We start from the raw sequence: 27,840 nt of genomic DNA, 5'->3' as shown, positions 1-27,840 counted from the left end.
ACAGAAAGACGATGTCAATCCCATCGTACCTTATGATATTATCTTCTATGAAATAACGTATTACATAACCATAATTATTAAGCTCGCTAAAAAGCACGCTATTCTGTCACTCGACTTCCGCAAGTCAATGGAAAGTTTACCTATCTAATTATGGATCTAGTCACTCGATGTTTGTACTGTATGTTTGTACCTTAATATACTGTCTAAATTATTGACTCAACAGGATTCGTAATAATGACCATCGTAACATATTATGTTACGATGGTCATTATTAATATATATATGTATAATAAATAAATAATTAATACAAATTATTCCCCGCCAACGGTATTTTTAGTTTTTCATTCTACTGCCTACTGTTAAAATAGGAATGTTTTATTTGTATCCTGAAAATTTGTACTTTTAGAGTTAGCAGGTTAACACTTTTAGACGACGATAATATAATTTTTAACTACGTTCTTAACAACTTTTATATTTATGTAGCGATTTATATTAGTAGGTTTTCTGCACAATCGTTAGGGTATTTAATAAAAAGTCTGCAACGAATGTAAAAAAACTTTAATATAAAAATAATACGTTGTAACACATCACATTTCAAGACAAAGCACCAGTTAAGTCACTTTATGTAAAGTTCCGTTCACATATAGACGAGAGGAGTGTAGACAAAACAAAATAGCAATCAAATATTAATTAAGCAGCATCAAGCTCGATATTTAAATTTTTAGTTCGTCCACTTGCCCTTTGATACATTTCAGTGTGAACAGTGTCACTTTAAAAAAATATTTAATAATTAATAAATGCTACAACAACAGAAATGATGACGAGTAGGCTGGAAGTGACGATGTTGGCGCCACTGCCGTAGTTGACTTTGAGCCAGTCCTCCACGGTTTCTAAGTTGCTATCACTCCAGGCGACGGAGGCGTCGATATTCTCCCTGATGGCAGCCACGGCGGCGGCCTCGCCGGCAGTAAAGATGGATTGGTGAGTGCTCACAAACGTGTCAATCTAGAGATATAATAAAGAGCTTAGAAAATTTTCATACAGTATTCATCAGTAACAACCCATCAAATACTGCATTGCCTGGTAGAGACGGTATGATTTCTGTATGATGTTTTTTTTATCTACAAAAGATTTTTTGTCTCCTAAATTAAGTCACCATTTAAAGGAAAAAAAAAGTGACCAATCTGTTTCTTAGTTACCAGCATATGACATATCCCTATAATACATAGCAATATGACATATCCCTATAATATTGCTATACTGTGCTCAGCACCTTGTACAGGCGGTTGCTTATAAAATAGTATTTAACAAATATTTTGGATTGTAATTTCTTAACTATTATAAATAATAGTTAAGAAATTACAATCCAAAATCCCTGGGTATCCCAGACAAGTGACTCATGAATTGAGTTTGTACCTAATAAATTAGAGCAAGTAATGAAATTAGTACATTATGTAATATGATTTTGTACTATTTATGATTACATTTTTAAGGAATTCCCAAGTTTTTCTGTATAGTAATCGTGTGCCGGATATTTTCTCATCAATCTATCTGTAGATAACGTCACTTGAGTATAATTCCTGATTGAATCACACAATCTCACCTTATCGGAGTGCCCGGAGGTTGTCAATCTTCTGGCCAACGCATTAAGAATGTTGGTGGTTCCGGTCAGTCCTTGGACTCTGTAAAAAATTATATCATTTATAACTTGTCTCTAAAAAATATCCGAACGTTGTACCCACCTCATTCTATCGGGAAATCGTTTAAAAATATTGTATTCTAAATACTTCTCTACGCGTTGCGTTATAGGAAAGCCATGATTGCCATCACGTTTGAATAGCCGGCGCTTTATATATAAATATACATATTATATTTACATCGATCATTATTTATTATAGACGAATATCTCCTCTACACTTTCATAATCGCCTATCTCACTACCCCCATGGGGCAATGTTGAGAGCCCGCCAGACTGACCGTGTAATTAGGGTCAATTTGTATGACGTATGGATTTGACAGATTTGCAAGACGTCCCACTCTCACGAAACCTGTCAATTCAGTACAAATTCAGAAATGCATCTACGCGTCGCGTTGCGGTCTGAATCAACCCTAAGGGGTTACCTGGGTTGAATCTCGGCGAAGTTATTGATGATGAAGTCCAGGGCGACCTCCATATTGGCGGGGCTGGAGTTGATCATGGACACGATGATGGTGTGGCGGTCCTGCTCGCGAACCGACGAGTTGTCGTCGATCACTTGGTTCAAGTAGCTGAGGGAATGAGGGTTAAGACTAGTTAGTAACTCATTGTTATTTTATAACGGAAGAACCACTTAGTAACTGATTGTCCTAAGCATTTTTGTGAGGTTCTGATGAACTTCTTTAATATAGACTTTATTATAGTCTTCTTCAGTAAGTACATAAAATGTCTTAAAAAATTATAACATTTTATATTTTGGTTATAAAGAGTTTGGTACTCATATAGATCTAAATCATTCTGAAGTACGTTTTTCAAATCTACATATCATCCATTTCGAAAGTATTCCATTACATAATAAAACGTTGGAAGTAATGTAAAAACTTAACTGAGCGATAGCTGGAGCTGGTTTTTAATATGTTGAAATTTATACATCACTTGTAATTTAATACTGATAAAACCCGACAAAAGATATTTAAAGAAAAAATTAACAACTGAAAATAACTTCAACAATCTTTAAATTCTCTACCTTAAAAACAGTTAGGAATTATAATGACACTGGATATATTATGACGACGTATGAATAACATAAGCCATAGTATATGTTACAAATAACAAAAAATCAAGCCAACCCCACGTACAAGATTAAAACAGCACCGTAAGTGCATTACATTCCATTAATGATATGTCAATGCCATACATTTTACTCGCCAATTCTATAAAGAAGCGATAAACAAAACGTCTTGGCTAAAGGGCTTACAATTCACGAAGCTCAGCATTGGAAGTGCAGCCCATAGCATTCAAGAGGATGGCCTGCTCACTGGAGTCAGAGGTGGCGAGGTAGCGCTGCCACAGGAAGTTGAAGTTGTCAGCATCACCGCCGCGAAGACCGGAACAGAACACCGTGGTCTGGATGTCAGGGTTGAGCCTCAGATCTGCAATATTATTATACCATGAAAAAATGTTACACTAATCCACACCACAAACATAGATCAAGATAGATACCGCATGTGTATATACTTCACGTGCCATATTGCTTTCCCAAACGACGAGCAATGCTCGTCTTTCGAAAGTCTGTTCTTTATTCTGCTATCGGAATCGGACGTCAATCGGAATTTTAAAAATGCCTAATTGTGCCGTATTGAGCTGTAGAAATTCAAATAGAACGTTAGCCTAGATAATGGACACGTTTCTTATCATCGGTACGTCACAGTAGATAGGAAAAAAGTGGCACACTCGTTTTCATACAAATGGAGCGACATGCGGTTTCTGTCTTGATTTAATATATCTGTGAACCACACTAATATAGAGAGGTTTTTACGTTTTTGTTTATATGAGGTCATCTTTAAAACTACTGGTCCGATTGCAAAAATTTTACACCGATAGAAAGCTGATATGTTGCTGAGTGGCATAGCTATATTTTATGTATAAAAAGCTGTCTTTTTCCTGAAATTATGTCGTTCTCGGAATTACACCGTCCACGCGGGCGAAGTTGCGGCTAAAGCTAGTGTAACATAAATGCGTCTATGTAACTGCATTTACGTTGCAACAAAACTACCATTTTCGAAACGAAAATATTCAAATAAGCATTATATACCGAGGACGACGACGAGGAGGAAAAAAGGTGGCTATGTGTTAATCAATTTAGTTGTTTTTATAATATCAAAAGTGAGGATCATACATCTATATTATGTAAAATATGCTTTTAATTCATCAAGCCCCATATAATAGAAATTCTATTGTGTCTCGTTTTTCCACGATCGAAGGGTTAAATATATATTTAACCCTTCGGTCGTGGTTTATAAACTTTTTATTTAGAAATAAATGTTTATAAACGTTTATTTCTAAATAAAAAGTTTATAAACTACCTCTAGAGTTCTAGACCGACATTAGAAAGTTTACAACGGCTTTGTACGTTGCAGGCTACGTAGAAACAAAGGCCTGGCGCGCGCAAAGCTATTATACTAACTGGGATTAGTTCTCAGCTGCTGCAATAGTTCCTGGGATCTGCTCACGCAGTGCTCGTTGCCATAGCGACAGTTAATATCCAGCATGATGTTCCTGTGGTAAGCCGTTACATGCTCCTCGCCGGCTACCGCGTCGAAACCGAGGGATCCGTACAACGGCGCCGATAGCTCTAATAGGTATTCCTGTAAGTTTTACATATATATAGTGTGTGACATAAATAAGTGATAATACTTTAGGGTGTGTACGTGTTCCTTGTAGTATTTTTTTCACTTTTGTATGGGCAAGGGCCCGAGCGTCACGAGTTTCTCCATACAAAAGTGAGAAAAAATGTTGGTCTTTCAGTCCTGCTACTTTCACAGTGAATTCTCTACAAGTAACACGTACACACCCTAAAGTATTATCACTTATTTTTATTACACCCTGTATATTATTTTGCTAGAAAATTGTATTATTGTGATAGTATTCTTTATATAAAAACGTTTGAAAATGTACTTTTACTACAAGAAAATGCTAAAACTTGAAAATAGGTCATAAGCCAAATATTTTTTGCTGAACTTTGTTGCATTAAGTAAATATTTTAAATTCTAGATCATGTAGAAACCAATTTTGTGTAATATGAGTACCTTCTCGTAAGTAAAGAATTATTTATTGTGTATGAAAATTGTTAGTCTGTCACTTCATTCGGCAAAATGAACCTACGTAACACAAAACAGACATTGGGCCGATTCACACCGGAATGGCAGCACAGCGGCAAGCCTTTTTCAGTGTCATAATATGATTTCAAACTTTACCTTCATTATTGTAATGCATAGTATCGCTTGTAAAACTTGGAAAGTATCGCGGTCGCCCGCGGCCTATATTTCTCAAGCTATGTATTACAATAATGAAGATAAAGTTTGAAATCATATGACACTGAAAATGCTCGCCGCTGCGCTGCCGTGCCGGTGTGATTCGGCCCTAAGTCCGGCCATAAACGGCCCACAAGTTGCAGTCTGGGCCAACTGCTTTAGAGCGGTCGCATTGGAATTTTATACCATCCGCTCAAGATCTGCTCGAGCGGTCCGTGTTTGGCGGATATGAATTTAGTATGAATACTGAAGATCGCCGTGCGGCGCATTTTGCAGTCGGTGTCGGACTAAGCCCGGCCGCACATTGCCCGAAATTTCTGATCAGAAACAGTTGAACGTCCGCGCTGTCTCTTACATTTTGTACTGAGCCGAGTGAGCTCGAACTCGCCGGAAGGATATTTCGGGGTCCGGCGAAATTCAACTGTTTCTGATCAGAATTCGGACAATGTGCGGCCGGGCTTAAAGATGCGGTCCGTCTATATGGCTGGATAAGAAACTATTACAGATCTTTGGCTAAGTGCCAAATCATTGTACTACTCCTATCTGAAAATGGTTTTACCTGGAATAGAGTGTAGACAGAAGTTCCGCTGAGTACAACGTCCAGGTAATTAAATGCTGAGCTGGCCGATGCCCACGGGATGTAATCCGTCTCGTTCACCAAATACCTCGATACGTCGAAAGCAATGCTGTAGTCCTGAAATGTACACCATTCATTAATATGCTTGACTATTTTTGGTACCTACTTAAGAGGGAGACTAACCCAAAAAATCAAACATCGTCCTTCTCTCTTCACACTCACTCCCGTTTTTCATATTATGCCAGGTGAAAAAGGACGACGCGGATTCATCGCCAAATTAGTTTTTTCTCAATAACTTGATAAATATACAACATTCTAAAAATCCGCTAGGTCGATCTCTCAATGATAGAATTTTATACAATGTGTTAAAATATTAACTTAGTTCAATGCACGGTTATGGCAATAAATGAAAAATTTGTGAAAATTAGATGCATCTTTGTGATTTTTTTCTATCGAGAAAATTTTAAGATAAGTGTTTTTGCTCAGATCGAATTCTCGGAAATATAATGTAGTATCTAATTTTAGAAAATGAAACAATTCGGTTTTTATTTTCAAGTATAAAAATGAATTATAAAATCGACACTTTAGGGTTAGTCGCCCCCTTAAATACCGAGCATATTACATAATATCTAACATAGTTTGTGAAATGTAACAAATAGTTACCGTCCTACCGTGTGTTTGGTAGTACTGTGAATTATAGTAAAGATATACGAGTATCTTTACTATAATTCACAGTAGTAGGTACCTATTTTTTTCTTTGAAAAACTTTCAGCCAACTTTAAACAACAAATTACTAAAAAATAAAGAGCTAATAACAAGTTTTCTTTAAAAATTCACTACTCAATAAATTTTCAACTTTTTTTTTATCTGAGTTCTTACTATGTAATTATAATTCCTTGTTATTGGTATAATATAAATATGTAAATAAAATTTTTGGATCACATCTCATTTCCGAGATAAATGAAATTATTCAAACATATGATTTTCTAGTAAAATCAAGCTCATCCGTTAGGGTTTTTTGATGTTTTGATTAAAAAGGGGAAGATTTCTTGGTGCAGCTGGCTTTACGCTTGTATTAAGATCCTGGAGATTCACTAATAAGGCTCCAACAGTAATCTGCTAGCATAACAGGCCCCCATCTTGGGAAAAAATTCAGCCGTATCTTCATGAAAGCGGTTCCCATGTTCATGGCTAACTGATCCCATATTTTCGGGTAAAAAGTCTAAATGCGAAGTAAGTAAATGACATAATATATGATATAACAGTCCAACATCAGTTGTATTTTGGGCGAAAGTCAGCGGATTTGTTGTCACCGAGAAAATTCTTTGTCACATCAATAAAGGCTTCCCCTGCTTGTTTTTTAGTATGATTAAGAGTCAGTTGATGTAAAAGATGAATCTTCGATCAGCTTTCTTACGCCCTACCTACGAATAAGATTCGATTTTGACTTCGATTTTCACCTAACCATAGAGAAAATGGCCTAACAAAACTTTGGAAACTTGCAAGAGAAATTGTAATGCAGGACTATCTTTGTTCAAGTGTTTTACGAAAATATTCATAAAGCCTAATTTTATGTGTTACGGCAGCAAAATAATTTAATCGGACTCAACCAATTAACCAAATTTATCAATCTTATGTCTCGGTACGAGTGACTTTCGTGATGGCCAGATTTTGGCGTAAGATCGCCTAAAATGTAACAAAATAAGTTAGGATTGCTAACATTCACGCCTATCAAATAAAAATTCATCAAATAAACTAAAGTATAAAGTAAGTTTTGTTTGTAAAATAATCTTATTTTCGAAATACCAGCTACATAGGCATCAAAGTTACGTCCACATTACAGAAAGTTTGAATTCATATTTCCCAGTTTCTAGATGTGATATCAAAATAAAATGCCTGCATATATTTATTAGTAGTCAACCTCGATATGAAATGATAATTATGTACCAAATCAGATTTTTTTTTGTGTTGAGTAGTGAAACAACAGCTATAATAGAAACTGTATTTATTATATTTATTGTGTATAATATTTATTTATTTTATTATATCTTATTATATTATATTGTATCAAATTTTGTCATTTTGTTATTCTTTATCTATGTTTTTAATTAATATTTTCAGTTATTTGTTTTGTTAAGTTAAGTAATTAAGTTTACGGTTGCCTGGAAGAAACTGCTTCCAGCAGTAAGGCCGCCATTTCAAACTGTTCTTTTTTCCTCTTTGTTTGTATCCATTGTCAACTGATTTGTTTCACTAATGGTTTGAATAGAGTTTTTTATTTGTTTATTTATAATATTAAAATTATGTAAGAGTTTTTACTAATGATAATAATTATCTAATATTAAGACCAAGCGAGCCACTATAAGCTAAATGTTTATAGCTAATTGCCAATCACTGAAATGTATAAAATACCAGTCATTAACTTTTCAACGTCGATTAAAAAGGCAATAAAAAAAATCTTCAACATTTCATAATTAGAAATGGCGCGCAGCTGTGATAGCTCGGTAGTGTTACGTGAGGAGATTGCCAGATGTTATTGATCTCAGCAATAACTCTCGATACCAATTTCAACAGGTCAAGAACGTGTAGGGCCATGTCTTATAAGTTCCGTAGCTTTAAAATTCAATAATAGGGATGATGACAAGGTCAAAGATTAGCGAATTTTGTTAATAAAATAAAGAAGTCATGGTGAAAAATAAGTGTTCTCAAAATTACAGCTCGATAGCATTTGTATTTTTTTTTGTTATGCGCCTTCAAAGTTCGAAAATCAAGTCGATTTTTTTTTCAAATAAATTTCTTAATATTTGTATACCAATCGATAACTTATGCAATTAAAAGCAACTTTTGTTATGAAACCACTTTCATAAACGCAATATTTAATATACCTATCGAACAAAGTTCTCTCCCGATGCGTACAAACTACGAAAGAGTGACGTCAGTCTTTCGTAGCACTTTGTATGGAGCGTTTCGGGCAGGTCTATTTTATGAGATGTTTGAATTGTCATATCTTGGTGAATTTTTAAGCTATCAGAGTCATTATTTCAGCGATGTTTCTATTTTTTAAGGATCTTTCAATTACCAATAAGAAAAAAAAATAGTCATCAAGCCTATTTATACGTCATTGAAGTTTTTCGGTTCGGCAAACCATTAACAAAAGTCGGAAGTGCTAACGTAAAATCATACTTCCAACTCTTATCTACAGGTGTCTACAGTGTTGAAATGTCAACAAATAACATATTATTTTCTAATTTCATTGACTATGGAATTCTAAAAAGCAACATAAGCCGCTTCAAACGAACAAGTTTCAAATTTTAATGACACGCTATCCAAAGGGACCACAGGGAGATATTGTAATAAAAATTCATGCCAACACGTACGATCATTTATATTATTCATAAAGTGTGTTACACATATTGATGACAGGCCATGCATAATATTATAGTAATGATGGCATGACGTAGTATAAATTATCTTACAGTAGAACAACATAGTCTTGTCATTGTAATCAAACTCGTTTAAAACAGAGACAAAGGACGCCAGGCATTCTCGTCAAAAAAAAATGCGCGGCCAGAACTAAGAATATTTCCAATAGCTAGGTTATTTATTCCTAAACTAATTCTATGAATTCAACACTGTTAGTATGTTTTTTTAGTAGTTATTTAAGTTTTCGTACGCAGGTAACTCATAAATCATAATAGTAGTAAGTAATACTTAATATAAAAAAATGCAGTTACAGGGTTAAGTCTATGTATTTTTTTTAAGTTCTTAAGACGGCCTAGCTATTTTAAATAATCCTAGGTCTGGCCACGCAGCTTTTTTTTAGACTAACATTGTATGGAAATTGCCTGATGTCCTTTATGCACGGATGACGAGATATTATTTATTATTCTACTTCAACCTATCTGAAATCACGCTTATATTGTGTATGTGTCTCGATTCAGGCGGTATCGTATGAATTTTGTATACTCTATATAATTTATACTGTAGTATTGGTGACACGTACATGGATTGATGGTTACGCACAACAAGGAGACAATGATTACTCATGGGCTCGCGTTAAGCCGATGTTTGACATTTCAAACATATTACCTAATAATGTTATGTATCGTGGCAAAGTGTATAAATTAAGACAACAAATATGTAGCTAGATATCAAGCTTGTTTAAACTTTGCACATAGAAGAAAATTCGTTTTGATTTCATGTAACTTACGTGCTACTTGACTTGAAACTGTAAAAATGGTCAAAGTTATGGTTATAGTTAAGGCTAATTTAACTTTAACCTTAACTTTGACCACAGAATTTGACAGATGACTTTGCTGGTCCGACAAGGCTTTATAAGAACGTGGGCGGGGGCGCTGCTGGTAAAGGAGAACTGTCAAAAATGGCGTTTTTGTATGATGACAGCGTTAGTTCCTTTTTTCGCCACGCATTTAAAGCCTTGTCGATCTCTGTGGTTATGGTTAGGTAAATATGGCGTCTTGATGGCGTCAATTTTTAACTTTAACCAAAGATTTGACATTTTGCATTGTAGTTAAAGTTACAGTTATAGTTAAAGTAAGTTGGTGCAACCCACCCTAAAAAAGCTTCGGTAGACGATAACACACATTATCAGCAGTTTGTCTCTTGTCACTTAAGGACCCGATATTCTCAGACAATATTTCTAACTGAAATATGAAAGTGCTGAAGTTTTATAGCTGCCAATAATAATAATTGATATACACAATATCGGCGGACAACGATCCCTTATTAGTGCTAGGTCACGTTTCACTCGCATCGACTTAAGCGTCGCCTCTACGTTTATTTCATGGGCGACAAGATGACCCCCGCAACTCCGTTGCGCCAAAATTCGTTTATCGGAACCGTACATTTTTCCGGGATAGAAAGTATCCTATGTCCTTTTCAAAGATGACTCTAGAACAAACTGTCACCAGCAGTATTTCCGGACCTATACGACCTGCAAACCTTCAAGAAAAGAGCGTATTCCCTCTTAAAAGGCCGGAAACGCACCGCGAGTGTCCATGGGCGACGGTAGTTGCTTTTCATCAGGCGTTTTCGTTTGCCCCCTTATTTCATAAAAAAAAATCTTTATACCAAACCGAAAAATCGATTAAGCGGGTTTGGGCGTGAAGAGGTAACAGATAGACGGACAGACAGATAGGCAGACTGACAGACAGACACACATTCGAATTTATAATATTAGTATCGAAGAATGGATTCCATTTTCTGTGCTTATCAAAAGTTTGCTCGGGGATAAGCTACAGAGCGACTTCGATACAATTCGCGTCGTGGAATTGCTTATTAATATTAATGGAGTGGGACACTCTTATCGACTGATACTTTACGATTTTAATACAGCGATCCTGATTCATAGTCAAGCATCGACATACATATTTATGTTTTGAGTAGGTACTGTTGTTTTTATAAAGTACGTATGTAAAAAACATTGATTTGTGTTTCTTTAAAGTGATCGTTGTAGTCCAAAAATGTTATATTACAGGTTGTAACAAAACTAAGTGATAATATACTTTAGGGTGTGTACGTGTTCCATGTAGAGAGTTCACTGTGAAAGTAGCAGAGCTGAAAGACCAAAATTTTTTTCACTTTTGTTATATTAAGGGAAAGCGCCCCAGCGTCTCGAGTTTTCCCATACAAAAGTGAAAAAAGTGGTTTTTCAGAGCTGCTGCTTTCACAGTGAACTCTACAAGGAATACGCACACACACCCTAAAGTAGTATCATTTAGTTTTGTTACTTCCTGTAGATTTTTTCATTCTACTTACAGTTCTATTTATTATAGTTATATTTACTTGTAAGCATTTTTTGTAAAGCATTTTCACAAAATTGAAAATAGGAATGAAACTGCAAACGAGCTTACGACTCACTTAATGGTAAGTGGATATACCGTCTCGTACGCGAGCTTAGTTTTAGAAAACCTCTAAACCTCAGCAGGAAGAAAATGCTGACCCCATCAACCCATACTGAGGTAAAGCTGATTCTGACTGAATAAATTTTAGAGACGCTTAATGTTATTTCAAAGAGGTAAATTTCTTTCCCAGAAAGTCTTTGGTCTTACGTATTGGTATCTTCGTATAGGTATTGTTCGAATACGTAGTGCAGGTTATCGAGTGTTTTTATTTGCATCTGTACAACCCTCTTCAAAGGAACCTTAGTATTTACTTCAGAGAAATAAACAAAAACTTCCATAATTCACAATGGAAGCTATTGTTAAAATTATGAACCTAAATTTTACTCCTCGTCCGCGTCAACAAAATGTAATATACATAGGTAAAAAATAAAAAAAGTAAAAATATGTCCTCCTCCTTTTTGGAAGTCGGTTAAAAAGTAGCCTAAGTTACTCCTTATTACATCAGCTATCTGCCAATAAAAGTACCGTCAAAATCGGTCCAGCCATTTCGGAGATTAGCCGGAACAAACAGACAGACATACAGACAGACAAAAATTCTAAAAATTGTTATTTTGGTGTAAGTACCGTCTAAATATTCATATGCATGTAGTAAAAAACGGTTATTTTAAAGACACTCCAATTTTATTTATATGTAAGATGTAAGATAATATAATAACTCTCATTACTGTATTGTAGTGTATAGTCACTATTAGTCCAGGTTCCCTAGATTTTTTTTTTTATTACAAGTACTATCAAACTAATTTTTCGTGAGTAGCTTTATTTGATAAGACGAACAATTTCCTCTGCCAAAAATCTCGAAAGTGGTAGCTAATAGAGATAAAATTCCGTTTTAGGGTTCTGTAATCAACAAAACTTGGTTGACTACGGATCCCTAAAACGGAATATAACAAGCTGATTTTGTATATTGATAGAGTCGAGTATGTTAGAATATGTTTTGTATTATGTATGACATAGCAAACTATAGGCCTCTTGGATGGCGCGGTGAGTGGCAGATTCAGGCAACACGTGGGTGTCAGAGTGCGATCAGCTGTAAAATACGGTTTACTAGTTTTAATGAAAACACGTTGAAAACGTTAAAAAATGCTCTGAAATAGGAAAATATGGACGGTACGAGGTACTGTTGTGTTGTAGGGTGCAAAAATTCCCAATCTTCGAATCGTAAATTAACGTTTTATTCGTTTCTGAGACGGAATTGGGAAACGTATCGAAATCAACATGCCGATTATTAATCATGCTTAAATCTAAATCTCGCATGAATATTTCTAAAATATCACGTGCAAGTTATTTTTAATATAATCATTGTTTTATGTATAATAATATATTGTAATTGAAAAAATTATATACATAAATAAAATTATTATCGGTTCAATATTTATTACTAATTCCTTCAATATTCACTTTCGCATTTATATTATCATACTAATATACTAATTACTGATATTACTAATTTACTAATAAAATTATAAGTGCGAAAGTGTGTCTGTCTTACCTCTTAACGCCTAAACTGCTGAACAGATTTTGCTGAAATTTGGCATGGATAACTCCATAATAGGTATATTCTTAAAAGTCCCGAAAAAGGACATAGACAGTGGCGTAACTATAAGATCCGGGGCCCGTGGCAAATTGATGGGGCTATATCAGTAAAAATCATCACGTTTATAATAAACAATAATAGTACTTAAAAATTTTTGCCCATTTGGATCGGGGGCCCGTGGCATTTTGCCAGCCCTATATTTACGCCACTGGACATAGGATACTTTTTGTCTCGGGAAAATGTACGGTTCCCGAATCCCGCGCGGTTACTCCATTGTGCAAGAGTTATGGCACAACGGAGTTGCGGGCGTCATCTAGTAAATTTATTATATTACATATTAATCATAAAAATCAAAGAAAAATTTCTTTGATAATGAAATACATCTGCATTTTCCATTTTTATTTTGCATGTATGGTCGAAAAGTTGCTGAAAATATATTTGTTTAGATTATTCAATACATAGCTCCACTTTCACGTCGTACAGTCGATTACCTACTCTGGTCTGTGGTATTACTTTTACACCGATGATTCGTTCTCCATCATCATGGATTTTGAAGACTTCATGAACATGATTGCTTTGGAATTAGTTTGTGCTCTATAATGTTTAATTAGGTAAACAACCTGTTTTTAGTAATAAGTAATAACTAAGAAGACAATCTTACAAATAAATAAATACAAAGTAAAAAATCATATTCAATGAATTTGAAAGAATATTTCATGATCGTGTATATTTAAGTAAATATAGCTTTCGATAAGTACTGATTTTCCGCGGAAAAAGTCTGCGGAAATATTATGAAGTCCACAATCAATAATAATTTGGCTCATTACTTTTTATTGTCCTAAAATATAAACAATTACGAAAAAAGTGCAGTGACTTGTATGAGAATCATATGAGAAAAGCGCCCGTGAGTTTCCGCCGTCAACCGACCCGTGGCGTTGCCGTAACTTAGCAACGATATCCAAGAGGCCTATACTGTCGTACTCAGGGGCGTAGCTACCGCCGTATCTGCCATAATATTAGTATCAATGATTATACGGGACTCCGAGCTCATGTGAATATGATTAATAATATAATAAAAGTTTCCTAATATTATTTTTTTAAATTCACAAATGACAAAGTTAAAAAAAACAATTCCTTTGTTACCCACGTGTGCCCAAGTAAAGCGTGAGTTTAAAAGCTGGCAACACCCTATGCATTTTTTTGTTTTGTGGGAAGTTTTAACTAAAGGCCTCCAAAACAAATTTATACGGGATCCCGCAAAGGCACGCTACGCTTCTGGTCGTACTTATACTGTTAACCCCTAATTTGTCAACCTCCACCAACTAGTGGAAACATTGATAAGATTAACACTTGACTGCGGTGACCTAATTGCTAAATAGCATAATAATTCTGAGCGGGGTTTAAACAACGATTTTTTGGATTGTAAAATACATCATATTTTATGTAAAACGGCTTTTGTTGTCTGTGAATTTTTAATGAAAACTATTCGTTTGTCTCCTAAACTATACAATTGCTGTACTTACCTACTTTCAGGCAACCATGGTCATTAGATAAAAAGAAATATTGGTGTGACAAATTGGTCGGTTTTTAAGGTTTTTGACAGGAGTTTATGACGTGTTCGACAATGATTTTGATTTGCTTGCACTTTGATGCTGGCCAATTAAAAAGCGTGACAGGAATAGGTTAATTTCTGTCAAAAATCCTCAGAAATGGGGTTAACATCTTTGGGTTAACTTAAGGTGCGCTTATACGGGCAACTAAAATTGCTCAATTCCAGCCAATTCTCGTCAACTATGACGTCACGACTACATCAAGCAATTTGAGGCAACGGCAACAAGCATAAATATTGCGAAACACAATATTAAGCGATATGGGCAACTTCATCAACTAGAAAATACTGTACTACACGAGCATTTCAGTATTCGCTCACTATGGATGACATATTTGTTGCTTTTTTTTTATGAAATAAGGGGGCAAACGAGCAAACAGGTCACCTGATGGAAAGCAACTTCCGTCGCCCATGAACACTCGCAGCATCAGAAGAGCAGCAAGTGCGTTGCCGGCCTTTTAAGAGGGAACAGGGTAAGGGGAGGGTAAGGATGGAAGGTAGGGAAGGAAATAGGGTAGGGGATTGGGCCTCCGTTAAACTCACTCACTCGGCGAAACACAGCGCAAGCGCTGTTTCACGCCGGTTTTCTGTGAGAACGTGGTATTTCTCAGGTCGAGTCGGCCCATTCGCAGCATGGCTCTCCCACGTATGCTGCGGCGGCTTGTAGCGTTTTTTTTATTATTAATCAAACACAAAAAATAGGCGTATCTGGGTGCGATTGTTTTTGGCAAGGAGGCTGCAATTTTCATTGTGTAAAGTCACATTTCACAACACAGAGGCTGACTACACGCAGGACGCCTTGCCGCGCGCTATCCTACTTCTACCCGACCTCTCGATCTCCCCGCGGAAGCAAGACGGCAAGCCGTAAACAAACAAGTGCGAACGAGATACATACAAAAATTGCCTGGAATTTCCAAGACCATCGGATATTCGTATCTGCGATATTTGAGCGATATGAAATATCTGGAGCAATTAGAAGCAATATCGCCGAAATAATTGCCGCAATTTGTTAAAATTGCTCAGTATTCCATTCGTGTTGCCGAGCAATTATTGCCCCCGTGTAAGCGTACCTATAGAGAGTTACTAGTTACATATTTTTATTGTTTTTTTTAAATTATTTAAGGTCACTTACCAATCTATTGTTTCTTGCCAAGTTGAAGGCGTCGTCAACGAGTTGAGCTCTGTTCAACAGGTGAATGATATTGTGAGACTCGAACAGAACCTTGGCTAGGGCTTTCCAGTTGTCAATATCGTAGTTCACTCTGTAGTAACCTGCAAATATGCAATAATAAAGAAAAAATTTGATTATAATTATTAATTATACTTGTTGGGCAGTGGGCATGAAATGAAGGTATAAGACCGAAAACGCTTTTAGAGTGTATTTAGTACGACAGTATTTATTACAGTCATAATAAAAATACATACAAATAATAATTCTGTCTTTCCTAAAAAACGTTATTTAGCACCATTCAAATAGTTATCTAGCAGCCTCACATCTCACATACATAATATTTTATTAATTTTAAGTTAAGTCCTATAATGGAGAATTTGACACAAATAATTATATGAAGCTCTCATTAAAATAAAGTTAAGTAATAATTTACTGAATGTTAATAAATTAAGTAATAATATAAAGAAGTAGTTTTAATATAACTAATATTATTTTTAATGTAACTAATTAAATTTTATATAACTAATAATTTAACGGCTCTCACTTACCTGTCTGCTGCTTATTAACGATGTACCATTCAGTGTTTTCCAAGCCGGGAATGTCAAAGGACACAGCGGTGACGGTGGGTGGTACCCAGCCCAGAGGACTGGTGTCAGTGAAATTTGGGTTGGTGGACAGCACCCAGTTGACTGGGATATGCCATCTGTCGTCTGACACCAGAGAGCTGTCTGTCAGGAAGCGCGTCTGCAAAAAAAAGTAATTAAAAAAACTTAATCTTCCAGCAGTGAGCGTGCTGATGGTAACGAATGATGGCTAAGTCTCGATTATTCGGACAGCTTTCCGACAAAGTAACTAGATCAAAATCGGATCGGACTTTTTTAATATTGTAAAATAATATAGTAGACCAGCCCTACTAGACAAGTGGCAAGCGATTATCGTAAACGCCAACAAAATGTATGCGATTTGACATAAGTGATCGCTTCTCTAACGAATACTAATGTCAAATCCCATACATCTTGCTGGCGTAAATTACGATAATCGCTTGACACTTGTGTCTAGGTCCAGACCAATTAACAATTTAATTCAAACGTTATGATGCCGAATGAAAATAATTCCACTTAAAAGTTTTAAATTAAAGTTTAACCAACTTATTAAGTTTTCGAGACAAACTCATTTTACAATGTGGTAAGCTTGTTAAACACTGTACAGTTTGTAAATACTAGATAACTGACTACCCGCCTTGGCTTCCCATGGACGCAATTTATCAGTTATTCTTATTAAATAAAAACAATTACTATTAATTTACTCATTGAATAAAAATCGTTGAGAGATGGAAGATATTATTATGTTTTTCGGACTGTGGCCAAGAGAAGAGGGATGTTTTTATGAAGAAATATATAGATGCTGTATGTATGATTGTTCCTACGTCATATCACCTAGTTTCCACATAATTTGATTAGTAAATTTTTAACTTTTGATTTATATCCATAAAAGACCCCTAGGTCCCTAAATATCTTACACAATATATGCTGGACCTTATGTGAAATGCATTCACCTGCTTAATAGAAATGGAGTTCGCTTCGGGTGCCATTCTGTTAACAGTTATAACGGGGAAACCTCCTTGTGACGTCCACCGCCCCATGACAGTCGCCAACTGGTAGGGAATGCTGTGAGTGGACTCATCCAGCGCCCTTTGTAGGGCCACGTACAAGTTCGATGGAACGGCGGCTCGCCTGGAACTAAATTTTTCATTGGTTAAGATGTTTCAGCAGTAAGGATTTCAGCAAAAAATGGAAAGGGCGTAAGCGACAAAATGGTTTTTGTCGCGTTATTTAAAAACCATAAATACATATTTTCATATTATAAGCTATGGGCAAATTAAAGTGTATACTTGAACCAATTTATGTACAAATTTTGGAAGCCTAAATCATTCTCCGCGGTTGCAAAATAGGAATCCCTTTTTTTACAGAGGTATTTTTGATTGATTAGGTATTCTGTGTTATACAAGTTGACACTAGCCATTTGCAGTCACTTTCGACCCCCTCATAATTCAAAAATACGAATAGCACACAAGAAAACCTAAGATACCAGAAAAAAATAAAAAAATAAAAATCTTGAGATTCCGTAACGGATATCAGTATCAGTACTTAGAGATAAAATTGGTAAATATCACGTATCTACATTTCGTCATTCCTACGGATATCTGGCACTATCTAGATTTATCCGCTAAAATATTTGCTGATAATGGGAAATCTACTTACTTTTTTTCGGTACAATTTTATGTCGATAATATTATTAAGTGCATTTTATAATATTATTATATTTAACTTTTGTTATCTTAAAATAACTAATTATTTATTTGACTTGGTGCTTGGGTAAACATAAAATACTTTAGAAATGTGGCAAACTTCTATATTGTCGACTTAGCTTTAGAGCTATAAAGAGGGACCAAACATGATACTATACTTAATAATATTATGTAATGTAATGTAAAATTTTAGACAAAGAACAGCCTACTATAACTAGGAACAGGCTATCGAGAAAATAGAAATAAACAATCGCTGCGGGATTCTGTACAAAATCGCAACATATTATCTAGATTCTAGTCATTTCAAGAGTCAGATTAGTGTGAAATACTCACTTGTCTCGGAGATAGTAGACAAGTCCTCTCCTGAACACCTCGGGCGTGAGGAAATGTTGCATCATGCGGATCACGGAGCCGGCTGTGGACAAAATGCACATTTAAGAAGAAAAAATAATTACAACCCACGGTATACCGGTGTTAATGAATTTTTGGAGCATTCCATTGGTTACTATACAAGTATAGTAACCACTCTATCAAAAGCGGTTCAGTCGTTTGCCAGCAGCTAGTATGCCAGAAAGTAGGCTTACAAGTAATATTTTCATTGCTGCGTAACATAAAGCTGGTACTCAATTTTCTTAAATAAGCGACGATAAAGCTGGTCACCCAATCGACTGTCGTAAAAGATGACTCATACGTTGGACGTAAGTATATTCTTATTTTTGAATGTATAAGTAATCTACATAATCAAATGAAAACAACATCAAAATTCTAATTCAAAAACGTTATCCAATATATTCAGAGCTGCATTTTCTTTATAACGATTCCATTTATTGCGATCTGAGATGGTCCCGTAAGATTTTGTGAATAAACAGTCCTTGTTTGCTTTGAGCGTTGTGTGGAGTTTGAAGAGACGACGCAGATTTGTATCACGTAGTTGTTTCGCGGTGAGACGGAGCATAATATATTGTGCATTATCAGCATTGCTATGTAATTTGTACTTGCTCTTGTAGTTGAAAATGTTTCGTGTAAATCCATAGTAATATTATAAATGTGAAAGTGTGTCTGTCTGTCTGTTACCTTTTCACGCTCAAAACGGTGAACCGATTTTAGTGAAATTTAGTAAATATTGAGATAATTTGAGGCCCGGGAAAGGACATAAGATACTTTTTACTCCGGAAAAATGTACGGTTCTTGCGCGATAAACGACTTTGGCGCAACGGAGTAGGAGGATGCACAATATGTACCTAAAATATCGGATCTGTGCCTTTGTTTTTCAAAATTCTTTATTAATCATAATAATAAGTACACATACAATTGGATTGGCACAATTATACTGAAAACATGCAATTTTTAAACTTACAGGCTGAGCGCACCTCTTAAAGTTAACTGCATGAATTTGTGTAAAGTTTTTATCACACCATTTACAGCACTTCACTTGTTTACATTGTAATTTACACGTAAATGCTTATATGGATCTGTGCCTAATATTTCGCCAGTCGTGTTGGTTATCCTCGACACTGTCTTCTAAACACATAATTTTATCGAAACCAGTATTACTAATCATAACCAGTTAAACAAAACCTTTGTCTAAACTCAAAGCATTATGTTATCAGTTTATAAATATGATTATTTTCTTCAGAAAAATAAATAAAAATAAAGAAACACCCACTCGTTCTGAGGTATCTCATAAAAAACAATTTTATTGACGTTAGAAATAAATGTTTTATTATAATATTGCTTTTTTGTGTCTTTTATCATTGTCTAGATAGTTAATGAGAATTCTAAGAGCAATAAACTGTGTTGAGACTGAATAAATCCTGCTGTAATAAATAAGATGATAAAAATCGGAATGTTTAGTCTACAATAAATAACAGTAAGCGAATTGTTAGTAGACTAAAAATCGGAATGTTTAGTCTACAATAAATAACAGTAAGCGAATTGTTGATGATATTAAGCCAGCACATAAAATCATTTTTCAATCTTACTACACAAAGAACTGTAAAACTAAATGTAATAATTTTATGCGAGCATTTACTTATTTATTTGCTTATTAATTCATTCATTTATTTATGTATACTAGCGATCTTGGAAATGGGTTTAATGACAAAAATCAATCTAGCTAGGTTTCATTCTCAGAGATTTCAAATAATTTAAAAAATCGGCCAAGTGCGAGACGGACTCGCGCACGAAGGGTTCCGTACCGATACATAGCAAAAATAGGCTAAAAATTGTGTTTTTTGATTTTTTGTATGGGAGCCCGCATTAAATTTTTATTTTATTTTACTATTATTATTAAATACATGTTAAAGTACACATATAACAAAAGAATGTGTGAAAAATTCAAGTGCCTACCTCTTGTCATCTATACTAATATTATAAAGAGGTAAACTTTGTTTGTTTGTTTGTTTGTTTGTTTAATTGTAATGGATAGGCTCAAAAATTACTGGACCGATTTTAAAAATCTTTCACCATTCGAAAGCTACATTATTTACGAGTAACAAAGGCTACTTTTTATTTTGGAAAATATAGGGTTCCGTAAGATATTTCAGTTTTTCGGAAACAACCAGAAAATTTACTTATTTTGCGTACGCTGCCTAAACTATAAAAGATAAAACTATACAATGTTCTAAGTAAATGTAGATCTTATAATTATCTACAAAAATATCTGCGACACACTATACCTATCTATGTCAAGTGAGGCACAACAACCATTTTTTTATTTAAAAATCTTGATTTTTATTGGACTAAATTTAAACGGATTTATTTTACTCATGCTAATAATCCTTATCAAAATAAATTATTTCATCACTAAGTACAATTTGTGTGGAATATATTTGATCTTTGAATTATTAAAATTGGACGTTTGGTTTAGAAGTTATGGCGAAATTAAAATATTGCGATGTACGCCCGTTTCGAACTGGGCGCTACCAAAGCGGCGATGCGCTCGCGGGAAGGGTATCACTATACATCGCCCGCGTAATTTAGGAATGTCACCGAAAAAATAAACCTATGTCCTTTCACGTGGTCTATTCTTCATGTAAATAATGTACCAAGTATTGTACACATTGAAAAGGTCTACAGAAAACGCGATAGTATATACGTATAAGGATATATATAAGATACAATAACATTTTTTGTCATTTACTTTTAACTTCAAATAATGGCTAATTTTCGAAGCGATTTTAACCAATACGGCAATAATCCTTATTCAGTTAAATACTTTTAATACATTATTGATTATGGCCCTTTACAGCATTTTTTTTATGAAATAAGGGGGCAAACGAGTAAACGGGTCACCTGATGGAAAGCAACTTCCGTCGCCCATGGACACTCGTGCGTTGCCGGCCTTTTAAGAGGGAATAGGGTAATAGGGGAGGGTAAGGGAGGGAAGGGAAGGGAGTAGGGGAAGGTAGGGAAGGGAATAGGGTAGAGGCTGTAATATATTTTATACCCGTGCGAAGCCGGGGCGGGTCGCTAGTTATTGATATAGAGCGAGAAAGGCCGGAAAAATTACGTTTGTTGTATTGTATGGAAGCCCCCCTTAAATAATAATTTTATTTTGTTTTCAGTACCTAAATTTTGTTGTTATAGCTGCAACAGATATACACTATCTGTGAAAATTTTAGAAGTCTAGCTATAGTATTTCCTATATTAACTTAAGATACAGCCTGGAGACAGTCAGACGAACAGATAGACGGACAGACAACGAAGCCTTAGTAATAGGATCCCGTTTTTACTCTTTGGGTACGGAACCCTAAAAAACAGAAATTAGATTTTTTTTATAATTTCGTTATGTAAGCAGTTAAGCACATAATAATATGCTTATATTTTTTATCTTCCTAGCAAAGAAATTTGCCCTTTATGATTTTATCCCAACTCGATCGTAGTAGTAAACAGTGCGATTATCAGTGAGATTCCTAAATCACACTTATGCTAAGTACTTACATACGGTTTTACTCGATAGTTTTACTCCAAATCGAGCAAAAACCACCGTGTGCACCGCAAAACTCACAGCTCGAAGGCTCACATCGAGCCGGCTCGATGGGAATAAATATATCTAATTTCCTTCGATTCCAAACTATCGAGCAATGCTGAATGTGGGGACGAAAGCCCGAGCTGTGGTTTTTACTCTACGTGATTGCTCGATCGAGCAAAACCGTCGCGTATGTGAGTACTTAGCGTTAGGGTTAATTCAGACCACAACGCGACGCGCAGATGCATTTCTAAATTTGTACTGAATTGACAGATTTCAATTGCGTGAGACGTCATGCAAATCTGTCAAATCTATACATCACGTTGCGGTCTGAATTGACCCTTATACTTACATTTCTGATAGGCCACGGCGTTGAAGGTTCCCAGGATTTGCGAGGGCGTGTAGACGGGGTGTGTCATGGGGTTCACACTGAGTACAGAGTCGCTCTGGAACACGTTCTGCAGGAGCAGCACGAACTGCTCCATCATACGCCATTGCGGATTCACCTGCAAGGTTTAAGTCAAGTTGAAATAAGCAGACAACAATAATAATAATAATAATAAAATAATAAAATCGGTGAAAGTAAAGCTAGCGTTTTACGAAAAAAATTTTTAAGGCCGTGGTATTTATCCAGTCGAAACTGTCCATGAAGCAAAGCTTACCTACGATGGAAACGTTATTGTATAAATTAGCATGGCCGATATGAAACTGTTTGGCTCCAGCTGTGTACTGCATAATATTATAGTATTGTTTCGGAGCACAAAATATTATATCAATACGAAATAAAATACTCTTTGGTTTCTAATATAGAGACTACCTTTCCAAGAAGTAGTTTAGGTCGTGGCAAAATTGGGAACTGCGAGAAATAGAATTTTGTTTAAAATTACTATGATTACAAGTTTTTAAATAAATCGTCGTGTCCATGAAATTAAGAGTCGAGTCACGAAACTTCATAATATATTATAATATCAACATTTTCACAAAGCGCTTTGCCTTTTGGCGGATTACACTACTATATTATTTTGATTGTGCCATTTTTTTTCATTAAGAGGGCGACTAACGCAAAAAATCAAACATCGTCCTAGTGTGAAGAGAAAGCCCGTCTTTCATATGCCAGGTGAAAAAAGACGACGCGGATTCATCGCCAAAATAGTTTTTTCTCAATAACTCGATAAATATACAACATTTTAAAAATCCGCTAGGTCGATCTCTCAATGATAGAATTTTATACAATGTGTTGAAATATTAACTTAGTTTAATGCACGGTTATGACAATATACCTATATGAAAAATTCGTGAAAATTAGATGCATCTTTGTGATTTTTTTCTATCGAGAAAATTTTTAGATATCGAGTTTTTGCTCGAATCAAATTCTTGAAAAATTGAAAATATAATGTAGTATCTATGTTTTGAAAATGAACAAATTCGAGGCTTATTTTCAAGTACAAAAAATGAATTATAAAATCGACAATTTAGGGTTAGTCGACCCTTAAACAACGTGCTTACCAAATCAGTAGCAAAGTTCTCGAAGAAATTAGCGAAGCCCTCGTTCAGCCAGGTGTAAGTCCAGGACTGAGGGCTGACCTCGTTGCCAAACCACATGTGGCTATTCTCGTGGCAGATGATGCGCCCGATATTCTGGAGAGTCGATGTTGTTGTCACACCCTCCTGGTAGAGAAGAGCTACCTCTCTGTCGAAGAAGAATATAACGGTATTTTTTTAATGTCAGAAATCGTTGAGCTGAAACACTTATAGATCTGTTGCAATTCCTACTTATACTACTGTTTCCAGTCCATGCCGCTTGAGAACTAATAACTAAACGATGATTTGGGGTTTTAGGGCTAAGATTTTTTTAATTGATTTTTAAATTTCTTGTCACTTTAATTTGAGCATTCGTAGCGAAGAGCTTGCATTGCCTAGTCAGGGTAACATATAGCCACCTCTTTTATAGGAAGTCAAGTTAAACTATAACGCTCTACAGAAATTATATTATAGCGTTATTCAGGGTATTATTACGAACCAGCTAACATCACATCACTTAAATCGGATCAGCTTAAGCGCTTCAGCGGAACAATCATTACTAATGCCAAACTTTTTTTTTTTTAATTTCGCTAGGGTCGGATAAAAACTAAAAATATGAGTGTCTTGTGAAAATTTAAAATGGCTATATTCTCTGTAAAGAGCGAATACATCAGGAACAGTATAACATTTTTATTTTATTATATTGTTTGTATTGTGATGTTTGTAATACAATTGAAACGTATATTATATGGTTTGAAACCGAGAGTATTAATTTCAGTTGTAAACCATTGTCAGATGATGTAACATAATAACAACTTAGATAAAATATAATTTTGTTATAATATTGAGATTAAATATAATTATATAAAATATAATTATATTTTATCTCAATATTATAACAAAAATTAGATAAAATATAATTTTGTTATAATAATTTTGTTATACTCGTAATATCATAGGATTATTTCCTATCTTTGGTCTATTTAATTCATATTTTATCAACGTAGCTCATATCTAACTACATAACATCCTGACAACGTGGAAACCTACATAGTTTGGGTGCGGTTCCACAGCTGCGTTGCGAGAAGTCCGTTTATGAGAACCAACAGAATCGCCTAATTTGCTGGACTTGGCTTTTCGCAGCGATTCTATTGGATCTGAAATACCCGTTCCTCACAACGTGATTCCTGTACAGTCTCAAATGTAAACACATCATCAGTGACAGTTTCTCGTATAATATAACAGATACGTTTAACAAACTTTGAGCCCTCAGGACTGCGATGACAATGCGAGCTGTGACAATAGACCCACGATAAAGCTGACAAACCAGCCCTTACCCCGCGGTCTTTGTCACATTTTATCTTGTTTTATGGGCAGGTTCGCTTAGAGAACATACAGCCGTCACTCACACTTTTTATTACCTGCCCAGCACTAAAGTAGGTCTATTTTACCCGGGTCAAAATTTTCAAGAAGAAAAACACTATAATTGTTGTTAAAATACAACAGAAGGAACATGGACGTAGTAATTCGTCATTAATTAATGTGATTAATTCTAATGTCAATAATAGGATGATTTACGCTACGTCGTATTTTGAACAAAAGTAAATTGGCCAAACGTGAACCTCGAAAGCGGATGTATCAGGAAGGATAGCGAGGCCATATTGTTTCTATGCGCTGCATCGTAGAGTTGATGCTCACAAAACAGTATTTTATACACATAATAATATAATATCCATTCCAACGATACGCTTCTTGTGACCTAAAATTTAACGCCGCAGATTTACACATTTTCTTAAAAAAATTGAATAATATTTAATAATCTTTATTAAATAAAAGCTAAGTAATTATTTAATGGTCCTGGGAACTACCGTTAGAGACGCAAATACTTTTTGTAAGTTTTTAACAACACCACTTACCTGTATATAACTAATCCCCAGTTCTCCATAGCACCTGCAGCGAAATCGGGTACAGCAGCCTTGTCGAGTTTCGGGAAAGCGTACGGTAACTCTGTGTACTCCTCCAGAGCGATCATGTTCCGTTGTCCGAAGTCCATTGCGAACTCAGCAGTGTCCTGTGTGCCCGGCCGCGAGTAAACGCGGTAAGGGATGCGGTAGATCGGGCTTTGCTCGTTAGTTACGTGCTCGAAGTTGGACACCAAGTAGGCGAGCAGGTATGTAGACATGACAAGAGTGTCTTGGAATTCGTGTTTTGTGTATCCCTGTACTTCTGGTCTGAAATATAAGGAATTTGGTTTATATTTTTATATGCATCATAAACGGTTACGATGACTATATACAAATTGATAAAATTATGCAGTATTTTCGTATATCTTTATATCTTTGTAAGTTTTTATGATAGAAAGTTGATTAAAGATTTTACTATCATTAGAGTACAGTATAGAAGCTAAAAAATTCACACAAGGAAACTTACTTGAGTAAATCCGTTCTCTCAGGCATGTTGCTCCTAACTACGGTATATGCTGGGGGTGCATAGATGGTAGTTCTGAACACAGCCTTCAAGGAGGGCTCGTCGTAGCAGGGGAACGCACGCCGAGCGAAAGTCGGCTGCAGTTGGGATGTCACCAAATTACTGAAATTTATGAAAATAGATTCATAAAGCCTCAGAGATGTTGATTCATAATATGCGGATGATGGTCCTACGAAATTCGTCCGGGTTATGTCAAGACTCAATCCCAAACGGCAGGTCACATCTGCCTGTGTTTTAATTTCTTCGATGAAACATAGAGAAAACAAAGATTTTCTAAAAACTACGAGTAAACATAACGTTTTAATTTAAAACTACATTATATTTTAATGCTGATAAGCTTTCTCTGAATGTAAATAACTTAGCGCTTGTTACGGAACTAGAGATTATGTCGTAACTTTGCGCCTGAACCTACCTTTATTGTGTTACCTCGCTTAGTTTGGTATATTGTATTTTCGTGCTTTTAACAAATAATATTATTATATTTAGGGCGATTTTGTTATGTTTTCTTTACTGAGACCTTTTGGTCGTATTTCTTGATGAAACAATAATAAGGCAATGCGCTAGAGGAAAAGGAAAATTTGCCCAACTCCCTCATATACAATACTTCCAAGAGCTGATACTAATATTATTGCAATATACCTAATAATTTTAGCTATATTTAGTAGAATAAAACTTACATGGTTTGTCCGGATTCCTCGTAAGTAGAAACGTAGATTCCGAACATATTCTCAGCGTATTGTCCAGTGTATTCAATCTTGACTATGTACGGCTGAAGTGTATTCAGCTGTACATTCGTCCTGATGGTCAAGAAGTGAGTATCGCTTTCATCCAACGTCCAGCTGTTGAGTAGGTTGACATTCTCATTGCTCTCCGTATGGATGAAGACACTGTCGATAGTCATCGCCATAGCGTGCAAGACGATCTGGTCGGTGTTCCTGTTCGGAAGGATCCTGATGGACACATCTCCGCGAAAAGACTGCACGTAGCCCGGGTCAATGAAGAGCCTCACATCGTAGAAGGTGGGGAAGGACTCTCCAGGTAGTACGTAAGCCTCTTCGCTCACACGAGGCTCCGGGCTGATCAGCGGGCCCGCGAACCCAGAACCGACCAGCGCAAGCGCCAGGAACAAAACACCCGGCGAACACATATCTGAAAGGCGAGATTTTGTTTTCAGTTCACTTCCGAATAGCAGTATTATATTTTATTGCTTGAATGTTTGCTTGTTTTAATTTCATCACTCGAAAACTTACTGATATTCGCTAGGTGTGATGATACGTAATGACGTATGGATGTGGACCTAACTATTTTATTCAACATTTATCAAAAATTAGCTTATCATATCCTAATCATTAACAAGTAGATAATCAACTTGTATAATGCGATTACCTTGTATTAGATTATACCTCTACAGTTTTGGGCAACCTTAATGGGACAATTTATTCAAATTATTTTCCTAACAAAAAAGTTAAGTAAACTGATACATTTTTTGTCTCAAACTTGTCATTTATAAATTCTTATTCATTTTAGATTGTTAATATTATGGACTACAATAAAACTCTCATTACTAATTACAAAATATATCGGAGAAACTTTATCTTGTTTTGTTTTTCGTGTAACGACGCCAGTTATAATATGTTTAAATAAATATTTTAAATAACAATTTCCTTACCTTAAAACATGTGTTCTTAAACGGATCAACCTTCCAAAATTATAGAGGACACAATAATAA

At 35.4% G+C, this 27,840-nt stretch overlaps 1 protein-coding gene across 1 annotated transcript; it reads right to left on the bottom strand.

Moving 5' to 3' along the window:
* Window positions 1–783: 783 nt before the first annotated feature.
* On the bottom strand, window positions 784–27,840 carry LOC121726783 (aminopeptidase N-like). Its single transcript, XM_042114296.1, has 16 exons — window positions 27,781–27,840; window positions 26,789–27,260; window positions 26,055–26,213; window positions 25,541–25,855; window positions 23,610–23,793; window positions 22,456–22,609; window positions 18,467–18,548; window positions 17,381–17,564; window positions 16,374–16,569; window positions 15,787–15,926; window positions 5,570–5,704; window positions 4,164–4,344; window positions 2,955–3,129; window positions 2,122–2,268; window positions 1,604–1,682; window positions 784–1,005 (listed from the first exon to the last, which is right to left on the bottom strand). Exons 2-16 carry the CDS (start codon window positions 27,256–27,258, stop codon window positions 784–786), a joined length of 2,823 nt encoding a protein of 940 aa, XP_041970230.1. The 5' UTR covers window positions 27,259–27,260; window positions 27,781–27,840.

The sequence above is a fragment of the Aricia agestis genome, chromosome 5 (assembly GCF_905147365.1).
Source record: "Aricia agestis chromosome 5, ilAriAges1.1, whole genome shotgun sequence".
Lineage (NCBI taxonomy): Eukaryota > Metazoa > Arthropoda > Insecta > Lepidoptera > Lycaenidae > Aricia > Aricia agestis.
The sequence above is the reverse complement of the archived record's forward strand: the minus strand, read 5'-3'. Positions and strand labels throughout refer to the sequence as shown.